This window comes from Limulus polyphemus, unplaced genomic scaffold, assembly GCF_000517525.1.
Source record: "Limulus polyphemus unplaced genomic scaffold, Limulus_polyphemus-2.1.2 Scaffold1921, whole genome shotgun sequence".
Classification (NCBI taxonomy): domain Eukaryota; kingdom Metazoa; phylum Arthropoda; class Merostomata; order Xiphosura; family Limulidae; genus Limulus; species Limulus polyphemus.
The window spans coordinates 58,112-71,988 of record NW_013667531.1 but is presented as its reverse complement, the minus strand read 5'-3'; the positions used below and the strand labels follow the sequence as shown (position 1 = coordinate 71,988).

General features: G+C 31.8%; 1 protein-coding gene across 1 annotated transcript in view; it reads left to right on the top strand.

The window, feature by feature from the left end:
* Positions 1–13,877, top strand: part of LOC106465361 (regulatory-associated protein of mTOR-like) — a 79,816-nt gene that overhangs the window by 56,970 nt on the left and 8,969 nt on the right. Inside the window, exons 22-27 of the mRNA XM_022393238.1 lie at positions 179–287; positions 2,646–2,760; positions 4,045–4,169; positions 5,778–5,885; positions 9,117–9,223; positions 13,222–13,349. Of these exons, the coding sequence (XP_022248946.1) occupies positions 179–287; positions 2,646–2,760; positions 4,045–4,169; positions 5,778–5,885; positions 9,117–9,223; positions 13,222–13,349 (692 nt within the window). The remainder of the gene's footprint in view (positions 1–178; positions 288–2,645; positions 2,761–4,044; positions 4,170–5,777; positions 5,886–9,116; positions 9,224–13,221; positions 13,350–13,877) is intronic.

Genomic DNA, 13,877 nt, shown 5'->3' with positions numbered 1-13,877 from the left:
ATATATATATATATATATATATAGGTGTGCATATACACACATGCATACACTTTTTGTTTACTCATTTCTGCCTTGGTTGTTACACTTTATATAACTTTTACTGTATGTATTGCTAGTTGACCATAGTTAATCTCTTTGTACTACCTTATTTTTAACTATACAGTAAGTTGTTTTGTAGTTTATAGATGAAGTGGATGTAGAAAGCTCTCAGTATCTGGAGAGAGAGATGAGGTTCAAAAGAAATGCACTTTGTAGGATGGCTGTAACAGAAGAACAGAAAAAAGTTGGTGAGTAGGTTTGTTTAGTGCCTGTTTTTTGTTGTATTTGTTTCAAAAAAGGATTCCAGTAAGATTCTTTTTAACCAGAAGTATCAACTTGACAACTGACTTTGTTTTTCATGCAATTGTTATTTTGTTTAATGGTCTGAAAAATTTTATGCACTTTAATATTTTTTTGAATAAGTGCTCAATTTAATTAGCTTGATGAAATCTGGTGTTGACCGAAAGCATTTATTAAGAACCTTCCAATGTCCTAAATTGTTGAAATGTATATGAGAAATTCAAATTTTCTTTATTTTAATAGTAATGTTTCTAGATATTTTGTGTTTCATTATGCTACTCATACAGGTATGTGACTATTATGAGGACTAGAATGCCAGTTTCAGAAAGTATGTTTTACTTAACATTTCCAGTGGTCTGTTGTTAGTAATTTGTTTTTGTTTTTATAAGCACTATCTGACAATACCCATTAAGGAAGCAAAAATTGTGTAACAGACAATTTTTAGATAATGTTCCCCCTACTCCTTTCTTTTGCATTAAACCCCCAATGACCTTATGAGATGCTAATTGCATACTCTGCTTTATCAAAGGTAATAATTGACTCATCTAATTGGTTAAGTACTTGTGTTTTTAAATTCAAAGCCAAAAAATCTATAAAAAAGTATAAATGTGCTTTGTTTCAGGGCCTTTTTATTTATCCCCCTTCTCAGGCAAAAAGATTAAAACAAAACAGCTTATGTTCATCATGTTACCATACAAAAGATTAGGGTTATCAAACCAGCCAGTGCTTGGTGATGGAAGCCAAAAATCAATAATAAAAAAGTGTAACTGTGCCATATTTCAGGTTTTTTTTTAATTTCCTATTACCTATGGTAATTGAGCAAACCAACTCTGGGTATGGATGCTAACACATGTACACACATGCATGACACATAATGATTCATCTTTATTGTAAGATTCTTCTTCCATGTTTTTCTTATTTATTTATCTCTATCATATCATTAAGATTAACTACCTTTAAAAAAGCTGACTGGAGATTTTGAATGGTAATTTTAATTTTTAAGTTGTACTTTTTTAGTTTTAGTGAAGTTTGTAAATTGAGTTTAAATTTGTAGATAATGTATCCCCACTAGTGTGTGAGTTCTATTTTATCATGTATCTTCCTCAGGGTGCATCATTTCCACATTAGCTTGTAGTTATCTCTTCTGTATGTAAATTATCATAAATTTTCTTATCCTATTGATAGAAATTATGTGAGTGTGTATTTGATCATAATGTTACCCAAGTTTTACTGGATAATAGTTATGATCACTAGGTGGAATTAGAAATAAGTACCCTGTTTATTTATAAAGGAATACATACATCATCTTCATCATAGATGTGCCATCTGAGGTCTGATAACTGCTAAAGAAGATTTGTGATTGTAGGTTCAGGATTAATTTTATTGTGCCTTGGAACTTGTACAAGTAAGACACAAATTTACTTGAAAATGTCTTTTGAAGGAGAAGTTGTTTTCTATTGCATGGTTTGTTTATCTGTCATTTGTAGCTGTGAATCAGATTTCACCACTAAGTAGTTTAATGAAACTATCCCTTTTGGATGTGATTCAGTTGGTGTGGTTTAACAGTATCTTCATTTTGTAGATGTCAGAGAATTGGAACAGTTACTACAATAAACTCTGTTTTCAAGCATAAGGAAAATACATTTTCTAGATATGAGCAAATTTGATTTGCTTAAATAATATTTATTAGATGATAAAAGAACTGGTGATTCATTGTTTTGTTTTTTAGGCGTGATTGCACTTTCACATGCATAATTTTGACCCAAAGAGTGCATTTTCACACCTATCATCAGTTTACCATATGCCACAGAAATAATTGATTTTTCTAACCTGCTTGTCACATTTGTCATACAAATACATTTATATATTAAAGGTTATTTACATGGCTTGTTTATTAAATTATTGAAACAAGGATCAATAGAGTTTAAACTCAAATTTAGTAAACATGTAAACTGTCCTTGGAAGTGTCAAACTTCAAGGAGTGCAATCTCACTACTGGAGGTGTCTTAGGAGTGCAATACTTCACTTGCCTGCCTTTGTCAAATACAAAGCACTGGTAACACTACTACAATAATATTACTTTTCATATGTTGAGTTTGGATTTAATATTTTAGTATCTTTACTTTTTAGCTGTGTGAAGGTTAGATTTAATGATGAGATTAGTTGATATTTTTCATGTTTAAACAAGAATTAAGTAATTAGTAAAACTTTTCAGAGTTGAAGATCTTAAATTTACTAGTGTAATAAGTTAAAGTTTTCATTTATAATAAGAATAAATTAGTTAACACAACAGCTTTACTTTTCAGATATAGGAAGACTGGATGAACAAATATTCATCAACAAAAACATCAGTATCCCTTCAGTAATTCAGTTTCATCCATATGAATCTTATTTTGTTGTTTCAAATAAGGATTCATACAGGTAGGAAAGAGATTAAAACTAGCCATCTATCTGTACCACAAAACATTTTGAACTTCACTGTTTTAAAAAGTAAGAGAAGGAGAATGAAAACCACATGAGAAACAAAATCATGATAATTATATTTCCAAGGGATGATAGTTTCTTAGAAAATATAAACCTATGCTTTGGGATGGGCAGAAAGGTTCTAAAAAATTGGTATGACTCTTCAGAGCTGTGCAGAAGTGTAAGTTTGAACAATAATTTTTTGGGGGTTACACTGAATAAATATTACAAAATGGCAAAACATCAATTCTCAATATTTTTTGAGTAAAAAAATTTTGAAATAGAGTTAGATTTCATAATTTTATTTTTAAAGTGTTCACTAGTGTGTAACTTACTGTATTACACATAGTTTTTTATACTGTACATATAAATCTTTGGCTATTGTGTCTATGTGATCACATAATAAAGCAAAAGGAAAAATAACTTTTATGATATGGCATTTTATTTAATTTTTTAAGTATTTGCTACCATTCTTTTCCCACATTATACAACCTGTATATTGATCAAAAATTTGTATTGTTTTCACATTGAAATCAATGAAAGCCCTTAACTCTAAAAGTTATAGTAGTAATAATTTAAGACAACACTAATTTAATGTTAAACTTGTTTTGTTTTTACAATGAAATCTATGAATGTTTAGAAGCTCTTGACCCCAAAAGTTTTAGTAGTAATAGTTTAAGACATATTTAATGTTAAACTTAAGAAAATGTGCACAGTTTCTTTTCTTACAGAGGTATTACTGATTTCAATAGAACAGTTTGATTGAGGTCTTTAATGCAGAGAATTACGTAAAAAGGGAGTTTATTTAAAATTTTACTGCATTTTTGAGATTTTGTTTGTTGATATGTTTTTGTATCTGGATATACCTACTTTTCAGGTACTGTGATATTATACTGCATACCTGTGATATTAGTAGGTTACATTGATTAATATTTTTATGTTGTGTTTATTATTTACTGTTAAGTAAATATCTTTTTCTTTATGATTGTGTTTATCTTCTATACATAATGTTGATAATAGCTGATTTCTCTTTAGTTTATATAGCTTGTATTTCCAAATATTGTGTTGATACTAGTTTATATTTTGTATATTATATAGATTGTAATGGATTTAAGAGCTTTATTGATAGTAACTGATCATGCATGTTGTGTTGGTTACAATTATTTTCTGTATATTGAATTGATGGTAGTTTACAATGTGTGATTCAGTTGATAATAGTCTATATTTGATGGTTGTGAACAGCATCTGGGACTGGGAACAAGGCTTGATTTTAAGTAACTTTCCTAATGGAAACCCTGTAAACACTCGCATTACAGCAATGGACTTCCTCAACAGTCATGACTTGGCTCTTTTACTTATTGGTTCAGGTAGGTAGTAATAAGTTCTTTCAGTCAAAGTAAGATAACAACTATCAATTTTCAGTATTTCTCATTTAATTGGCTCAGTATGGATCACAATTGAGAAGACTATTTATCATATTTCAAGTACATTCCATTGATCAGATGCTGTTATAAATGATAAGACATTAAGCTTGTTACCAAAGCTCACCAGTTAGCCTGAGTATCAACATCATAATGTTAAAAATTATTAGAATTGTTGCATGTCAAGTTAAAATTTAGTCATTGAGTCTGATTGACATTGGAGTTAGAGCTCTTGTGGAAGAGACCTTAATGGTGAAAATACTTTTTTGCAGAAAAGCACCAGTTGAATCAGTCAAGAATGAAATGATTTATGCTTCAAATTATTTGGCATTATGTAATAGTTCATAAAAATTGGTTGTTTATTATTGTGATATGTGGATTTTAAAATATGTATATCACACTAATAAAGGTTTATAATTTCAGCATTCAGAATTTGATTATTATAAACCATCCTACATTTCAAAAATATTAATATTCACAAACTGTTACATGCATAAATATTTTTATGTTGTAAATTTGACAGCATTTATTTATGCTAAACTTATTCATTCCAACTGTAAGATTACCAAAAATTGTTAAAAAGTAGTATTTTCTGCATATTTATTTGAAGAAAGTGTGTGTTTTAGATTGTTGTTTATCAACCATATGAAGCCATAGGTATATGCAAACACTTATATATATGTTGGCATTTTACAAAAGTGTGTGTGTTCTCTTACAACTGGCAAACATCTGGACCAGTCAGTTGTCACCAAACCTGGTATGCACCTTTTGGACCCCTGGAGGTCACATGTAACTTCCCTGTATTGAACGGATACCTCAGTTAGTGTACATAAGTTTTGAATGTATGTATGCTTTTATATGAATTTATAAACAATTATTTTGTTGGAAAGACGTTCTTATTTTATTTTGAAAATATTTTATGTCCAAAATATTCCATTTTTATCAGAAGTCCTGTTAGATTTCTATAACTAAATATTTGAATTTTTAACAAACATTTATGTAATAATAATAATAATAATACACCTTTTGTTTTCCATAAAGCTAACATTTTTCTGAATATTGACATATTGATGGTTATAGCAGTTATTGTTTATTTATAATAAGTATACAAATCTGAACACTTTAAACATTTCCAGAATTGAATAAAAATACAAAAAACCTATAATTAACAGATAAAAAAAGAAATTGGACTTTCTTGTGAATGACGGTAGTTAATATCAATAAATTAGAGTACTGTTTGTTCAGAATGACAAAACAGAACAGAAAGACAAGTTTGTAAAAATAAAACTTTTGGATGTGTAAAAGAAAAAAAATTTATGAAAAAAAGTAAGGAACAATCCTTTTTTTCAAAAACTTTTGTTATCAGTTTTTATTTATGTCTGTCCAAGTTTTTTTTTTTAATTTAGATAATTTGTGGTTTTTGTCTTGTCCTTTTATAAATCATTATTTTGGTTTATAGTTGTTAACCATTTGTTGGTAAGTTTCTTTCTGCTGTCAGAAATAGTTCATTATGAAGAAGAGAAGATGGGTGTTAGATGTGTGTTAATCTTTCAGATGATGGAGCAGTAAGAGTGTGGCGTAACTTTATTGGAGAAGAAGGAAAGGAACCAGAGCTGGTCACAGCTTTCCAAGCTCTGTCAGAAATGTTACCTTCACCAAGAGGTGGGATTTAGGAGCAATTTTAAGAAATTTTTACCATTTTTGCTGCATTGAGAATATAGTGTCGTTTAGACTTCTTTTTAGCATTTATAATAGTTACTTGGGGTCTGCTTTTCTGGTCCTCGCCCTCCACTATTTCCTATTCTGTATCAGAGCTGCATTTACATATGCCCTCCTTCTCTCTCTCTACATCCATCCCCCTTTTCTTCTGTTTTGTCCTTTCCCTTCCAGTATCTTATTTATTGCTCCCCTATCAACGTACTCCTCTTATCTTGTTTCCACATGACTGAGCCATCTAAGGTGAGTTTTCTCATCTTCACCATAATTGATACTACTTTCATCCTCTCCTTAATGGTTTCATTCCTTTGATACCCATGTCATTCATCTCAACATCTGCATCACTGTCATGTTTACCATCTGCTCTTTCTTTCTTAAACTCCAGCATTCAGCTCCACTGGTCTTTCCTTTCACCTTTATTGGCATCCATCTGTCACTCACTGTTTTACTAACTTCTACAAACACTTTTTTCTATTTTCATTTGTTGTAATATTTCATGCTGTAGTGAAAATATAATGTCTTTTAGGTCACTACATAAACTTATTTGTCCAAGTAGACAAAAACTAGGATTTATATACACAAGTGCTGCCATTTGTTATACCTAATAATTTTAATAAGAAGTAGGAAATTTTAAATTTTGTTATATTCACTGCCTTTTTTTGTGTGCTAGTTTTGTCATAAACCCAATAATTATTTGTAAATACACTAGATGCTGCTTACTGTGATCACTTCGGGACACATTTGCATCAATAACAATAACCGAATGATAATATTAACTGAAGAAATAAATATTCAGCAGTTACAGTAATGTTTATTGATATAGGGTAGCAAATATATTACCTAAAAGTGTGAAAACTGGATTTTTACGTTTATTGACATATTTAAAAACAATTAATGAAAGGAAAAACAATTAAAACAAGAATTGGAAAAGTTCATTTAAAGTTGACTGTTTACTATTTTATTGGAGCAATTCATTAATAAAACTTTCATATTCATACTATTTATGAAACTCACCTGATCTGTGATGTACACCAAGTTACAAAATTTGAAGCGCACCTCGCATTTTAGCACTTGTTGGAGGTTTATCAGCTTTATGGTCTTGAGCTTCTTCATCTCTCAATTCTGGGTAAGTCCGAATAACAGCCTAACAGAACATTAGTAAACCAAAGTTTTAATGCTGATTTGACGTGATCATCTTTTACATTGCACTTTCTCTTACAGATTAAGTTTTCATTCTGTTTTGCTCCCCTCTCAATGTTGGTTCGATTTTTAAAAATTTCACACGAAAGAGGTTGGGAAATTTTTAATTGCACTGCTACATTATGTTGTCTCATTTTTAGTAACTTATCATTACGTTTTAAAATGGTAACTTTTTCTTTAAAGGATAGATCTTTACATTTCTTATGCACTTCTTCCATTATTAAAGAGGGTTAAAAAAAAGAAATTTGTGGGAGCATCATATTTCATGAAGGAACGAAAACAACTATGCTGTAATTATGGAAAGGAAATGCAACAGCATAGGGAATCTTAATGACAACTTAGCCATGCCCTATTTTATGTTGAACCTTCCTCAGGTCGCTTGACATTGAGATGGTTAAACTGATTAAAAGTGATAAATAAAACAAAGTACTGGTTACAATAAACAATGTTTTTCTTATGTATTTCTATGCATTTGGTCAGGACTTGATAATTTTGATAACATTATCCGTGATCACAATAAGCGGCATCCACTGTATAAATAAAACTTTTTGGAACAGTAGTGTGTCAAAACCTTATTTATTCTTTTAAGTTATTTTGGCTGGTTTATTTAAGCACAATGGTCTCTTATACCACACAAACACACACACACACATATACATATAGTATCTAAAAATATTTTATTATGATCTATGCTTATTATAAAGAATGTGAAATGTACTCATATTATAAGCTAACATTTAAATCCAAAACTAGATTACAGTTGACACTTACTGCTTGTGCTTCTTTGTCCTGAGGTTACTCAAGATTGAAATGTTATCAAAATTGATTTATGCTTACACAAAGTATGAAGAAAATGAATTTGTAAAGTTTATCCAGTCCTGGTTAGGCACTAAAAATTAAGCTAGAAACAAATTCTTTTTCAGATAAAAAATATATAATTTTCTTACATTTAGATCTGCAAAGAACTTAAGTATCTTTGTATCCATTATGATAGAGAAAATTTTGCTAAACTCTAGGCAGAGATGGATTATCATTGAAGCAATGGCATATATGTTGTGTTGATAAAAATCGATAGAAAAGAACCCCAAAAATAAAATTAGCCTCAGGCTTCAAGTATAGTTAATCTGGCTTCTGTGGTTTAACTAACAGAATCTACAGAACAAACTGTGAAATAGAAAAAATTAAAAGAATAAGTTTAAAAGTAATTTAAACTGTGCAGGACACCTGTTTTCTTTTTAACATGCAGAAAATAGTTACATATTAAGAACAGTATAACATTGGCATGTTTAGTAATAAGATAACAGTAATTTATTTTGGTCTAGAATTACAGTTATCTTCTTACAACAGGATTGTTACTATATGTTTAGCATTTAGGAGAACAGATATCCATTGAGCAAGGGTAACCATTATTTGTTCAACACAGGATAACAGTGATTTATCAATCACCCATAATAGTTATTCATTCAACCCAAGATAACATTTATCTGTTTTGCATGTATAACAAAAGTGTATAATGTTAGATTAATGCTCACATATTTCTTGTTGTGTTTGTTAGCTTTACTTCTAACATGTAATGTATGTTCTCAGTATTGTTCCATGAGAATCCTCCCAAAATATTGTATCTGGCTTAAAGTAGTCATACAGCAAGATATGTGACACAGAAAAAGTTTTCTTTGGTATTTGTTAGGAATGAATGTTAGCTGTAATTGTAATTTTGTAATAGTCCTATAAATACAATTATTCTCAAAGTTGAATATTGTCCAATCAGCAATTGTTGCTCTTTTACCAGTATTGTCGGTTGCATAAACACAACAATTGTGTATGTTGCACTAAACAAGAGGACTTACAAATAAAAATTACTTACTGGCTTTGATTCATGGGGGAAAAAAATTGTGTTGTGCTCAGTATGTAACAACTATATTACATAGTTGAATTTGTAACTTAAATTCTTATTTGTTTTGTTTTTTGAAATATTAGGTTCTGGACTGGTGCTTGAGTGGGAACAACAAACCTCCAAACTCTTTTCTTCTGGAGATGTGCGAATTGTCAGAGTGTGGGATGCCATTCAGGAAAAGAAAGTACAGGTAAATGAATGGAACATTTAGAGCGAATAGGAAAAGCATATCTGGTCAATGAAAAATTAAGTTGGTACGAAATTTACAGCATTGGCTTGTTAACACTATTAAATATAATACTTTGACAGCTTCTTTTAATAATATTTTCAAAGTTTTAGAAAATATAATTAAAAATCATTTCATTGGCTTGCTAAGACTCAATTTCTCATATACAAATGTAAAAGTTAGCCAATGTAGCAGGTGTTTCTTGAAGTGTCATTCACTATTATGTTTAAGTTTTACAAGCCTGTTGTTAAAGATATTCTAAATTCTGTAGTGTTTTGGGTTGATTATATTACTTGGCTATTGTCAGTTTTCAAAATTGTGTTTCATAAAAAATCAATAGTATTTAGTGATGTACAGTTTTTAGATTTTTCTTTTATTTCTTTTTTTTTTCATCTATCTTGAGTGAGATAAGAATTAAGAAGATAGTGTACCTTTTGTTGTTAAGTGAGTTTGGTTAGCCTCAGCATGGTCATGTAGTAAATATAAATTAAGTGATCATTTTCACAAAGTTCTCACTTTTTATTGTTTATAGTTTTGACTTTTTGCAAAGGAGACAAGGCTATAACTGTTTTTGTTTGTAATACTTTCCATTTTACATGCATTAATTTTTAAGATACATGACAAAGGTGATGTAATTTTTAGTGACTTTATTGTATATGCATTCTTGTGGCACCTTGGCAAAATGAATAGGAGATTTCCACACATTGTTTGGTTAAATAGAAGTTTGTAAGTAAAGAAACTTATTTAATAATCATTTATTCTTGCTCTTTTCATTGAGTTAATCAGTTTTAGTTACAGTTGGTTATTATATTTTATTAACAGTTTTGTACAACAATGACCAAAACCTTACCTCAAATGTCTGAAAATATTTGTAGAATTCAGACACCAAGGGAGCTCGAAGACACCAGAAACTTAAACCATATTACTTAGCTTAGGGGATTTTTTTATGTCTTTTGGATTTGTCAACTAAAAATATTTATTTAAAATATCCTTGTCAAGAACTTTCTAGTCATACTGTATATTGTTCTATTCTAGGATTGTGTGAGTGTGACATAGTATTTACACAGTGTTTACTTGTAGCTTGGTTTACATCAGAATTGATTATTAAGCAGATGGAAAACATGAACATTGAAACAATCTTAATATGAACCTTTTTAATGTACTATTTGCACATAGTAACTCCAGCATGTTTTGTATAGCCAGTTGTTGCAGATGAAATATTCATTAGATCAGTTAGTGTACTGTAGAAAGTTAAAATAAATTTGTATTCTGTGAAAAGTTCAAATTGATTACTGCATGGAAAAGTTCAGATTGATTAGTATATCATGGAAAGTTCAAATGTGTATACCATAAAAAATTCAAATCCATTAGCATATTATGAAAGTTTTAATAGATTACTGTATGGTGGAAAGTTCAATTCAGATATGGTACTTAACTCCTCACAAAATTAGCTATGTTTGTTCAGTGCTGCCCTCTATATACAAAATATTTCTTTACGCATATCACAAACCTTCTGCTCCACCTATTGGAATTGAAAGATTCCATCGTGTCTCACATGCAAATCTTACGAATCACTTCACCACCAACAGCAGCATGACATGTTCATGTGATGCATGGGACTCGTTCTATACTCCTCTACCGAACTATCTCTTCTCATTTGGCAGCACTTGTGTTTGGACTTGGTTCTTGTTTGTTTAAACATTTTGGCTTAAGTTTCCTCACAAAGTGGTTTTCTTTAATTTATTTAGTTTTCATTCAGACAGTTTCTTCACTTTAAATTTGTATCAGTTACTTCCAGTCACATTATTCTTTTTCACCCCTTGAATTTGATGGATTCTTCTTCACGATGAATTCTGAAGTTCATGTTACCACTTTTGTGGGTCACATCAATGACTAGTGTTCTTTCTCAGGCCTCAGGTGTGGAGGACCAGATGGTAGATTTATCCCCGTTTATCTACCAGGAGATCAAATGTTACATGGGCCAGCCTTTGTCCCTGGATCTCGCCCTGGTTCTTCCCGAACAGATGGAGCCTGTTCAGACTTGGATCGTCTATTTCTGCCTCCTGATTTTGCCATACCTTCCCACCCCCCACCTGAGGAATCAGTTAGGCCTAACTCAGTCTTTTTGGATTTTGTTTCTCAGGTATGTGATGTTTTATCCTTTTTTCCTATTTCTTATGAGCCACATCCTTCCTTACTACATGGCCAATCTTCCCACCCCTTTTTGGTTTTTCCTCCCTCCCCCCGATATTCAGGTTCATGCTGATCAATTTGCCTCCCAATTAAGTGATGGGATTAGCATGCCTTACCCTACGCATGCTTCAGATCAGTTCGCACTTTCATACCATTGTGCTGACTGTTCCGTTTTGGACCAACAGTTGTTAGGTTCCATATTGCTTGTTTGGGGGTGGCTCCCAAATCACCTGTCAGTCTGACCCATGCCCAGTACTCTTTCCTGTGTGTTACCTTTACAATTCTTTTATGGTATCTTCCTTCTCTCCACTTTCTCTCTCAGGCTCTCCACAGAAATTCTGAGGGGTTTTCTGGGGATACCCTTTCCCTTCTTTCCTTCACACTAGCTCGTTTGTTATCTTCGGCTTTGGCTTTGCATACGTGGTTTCTCTGTTGTTGCGACCTTCTAGGTTTTGATGTGATTTTGACTCGGGTCCTTTTACCATCAACTTATCTTCAGGACTTGCATATGGCCCCATTTCTCTGGCTATATGTTTTTGACACGATCTCAGAAATACTTGATTCACAGGTGGCATTGGTGCAACAGTGAACAACAATCTACCCTTTGCAATATTGTTGCATGTTGGTCTCAGGCAGAACCCCATATGCCACCTATTACCGTTTCCCATCCATCTCCTTCCCAACCCTTACCTGTCCCTCCTCCTCAGGGTGGCTCTTCTCATCATTTTTTCAATGACACACCTCATGTTGCCAACAGTACTTGGTTCTGATCCAGTGGGAGCTCGGCTTGCTGATTTTCTTCATCACTGGCATTCCTTTGTCGAAGATCAATGGGTTCATCAGGTTTTATCAGAAAGATTCATGATCCCTTTTCCTTCCCCACCTTCCATATCTCCTTTCCCTGTTTCTTTTCCTCCTCCTTGGTATCCCATGACCAGTCAGCATCTGTCTGAAGCAGTTTGGGAATTGCTATCTCAGCAGGCCATCTAACCTGTTCTCCATCCTTCAACAGGTTTTTATTCCCGCCTTTTTGTTGTTGCCAAAAAAAACTGGGACTGGAGGACAGTCATAGATTTATTCCCACAAAATGTTCTCCCCCAAGCTATTGGTGCAATACGAAAGTGATAGTCAAACACTTAGCACAGATGATGGTTGGCAGGGTACTGCTGATTAACTACCTTTTCTCTGGTATGTAGTTCAAAAGTAGGAACGGTGTCAAATAGTCTTAGTATCTTTGTCATAAATACCAAATATTCATGTTTGTGTTAAATTTATTTTTGTTTATCAAACCTTTTCACTTTATTAAGAGTTTTTCATTTCTAATGTTAGTAATATCATTCATAAATGTTATAGAACTGCAAAGATGATTTATATTATTTGTTTGATATATTTTATAATTAAGGACATAGCTATGGCCAACAAAAAACAGTAATGGATTGAGATTTTGAGTACAGATATACATCTGTACCAGTAAATATTACTGCCTCATCTGTAGGAGTATAAACATACTCGGAAACACCTGGTTCACTCAGTTTAATTATAAACCAGAACAGTTCATAGGTGGAACTTCTACTAGATCATGCATATTCCATTTATGATTTAAGAAAGATTGTAGAAACTGAAGTAAGTTTTTGTGATTAATATCACAGCTTGTAAACTATTAAAAATGTTTGTTAAAAAGTACAATTTTACATACTTTTTAGGCATTGATGAGTTTATCATTCATTGAAGTGTGTTAGTGTAAGCATTTCCTTTGCAATTATTTTCAGGATATACCTACTGGTGCAGACAGCTGTGTTACCTCCCTGTCATCTGACAGTACTCTGCACCTATTGGTAGCAGGCTGTGGTGATGGGACCATCCGCTTGTATGACCAACGGTTGTCACCCTCTGATTGGTAAGTGCACATATAAGTAAAAATTCTGTTACTTTCAGGTTAGATTTTTGTTTGTTAGGATTACCTGTCATCAGTTTCTCTTTATTTTCAAAAACATTGCGTATAGGTTTCTTAGAAACAAAATAAATAGATTGATTTTAAATATCATTATCTATTAGGTCATCAATAAATTAATGCCCCTTTTTTTTAGATGAAAAATCTTGAACAACTTGTATATCAAAACAAAACATTTATTAAATGAAATAGTCCCCATTATTATCGAAGATGCTTTTCCATTTTACAATCAGATTGTTAATGCCCTGATTAAAGAAATCACTTGGCTATTAAGCAAAAAACATGTACATGTCCTCTTTAACACCTTCCACATTTGCATACGTTTTCCCATTAAGATGGTGTTGCAGAGAACAAAAAAAGATGGTAATCTAATGGTGCCATATCCGGAGAATATTGTGGGTGGGGGAGAACTTCCCAACCCAACTCCGTAATCTTGTGTTGCGTCAAACATGCCACATGTAGACGTGCATTGTC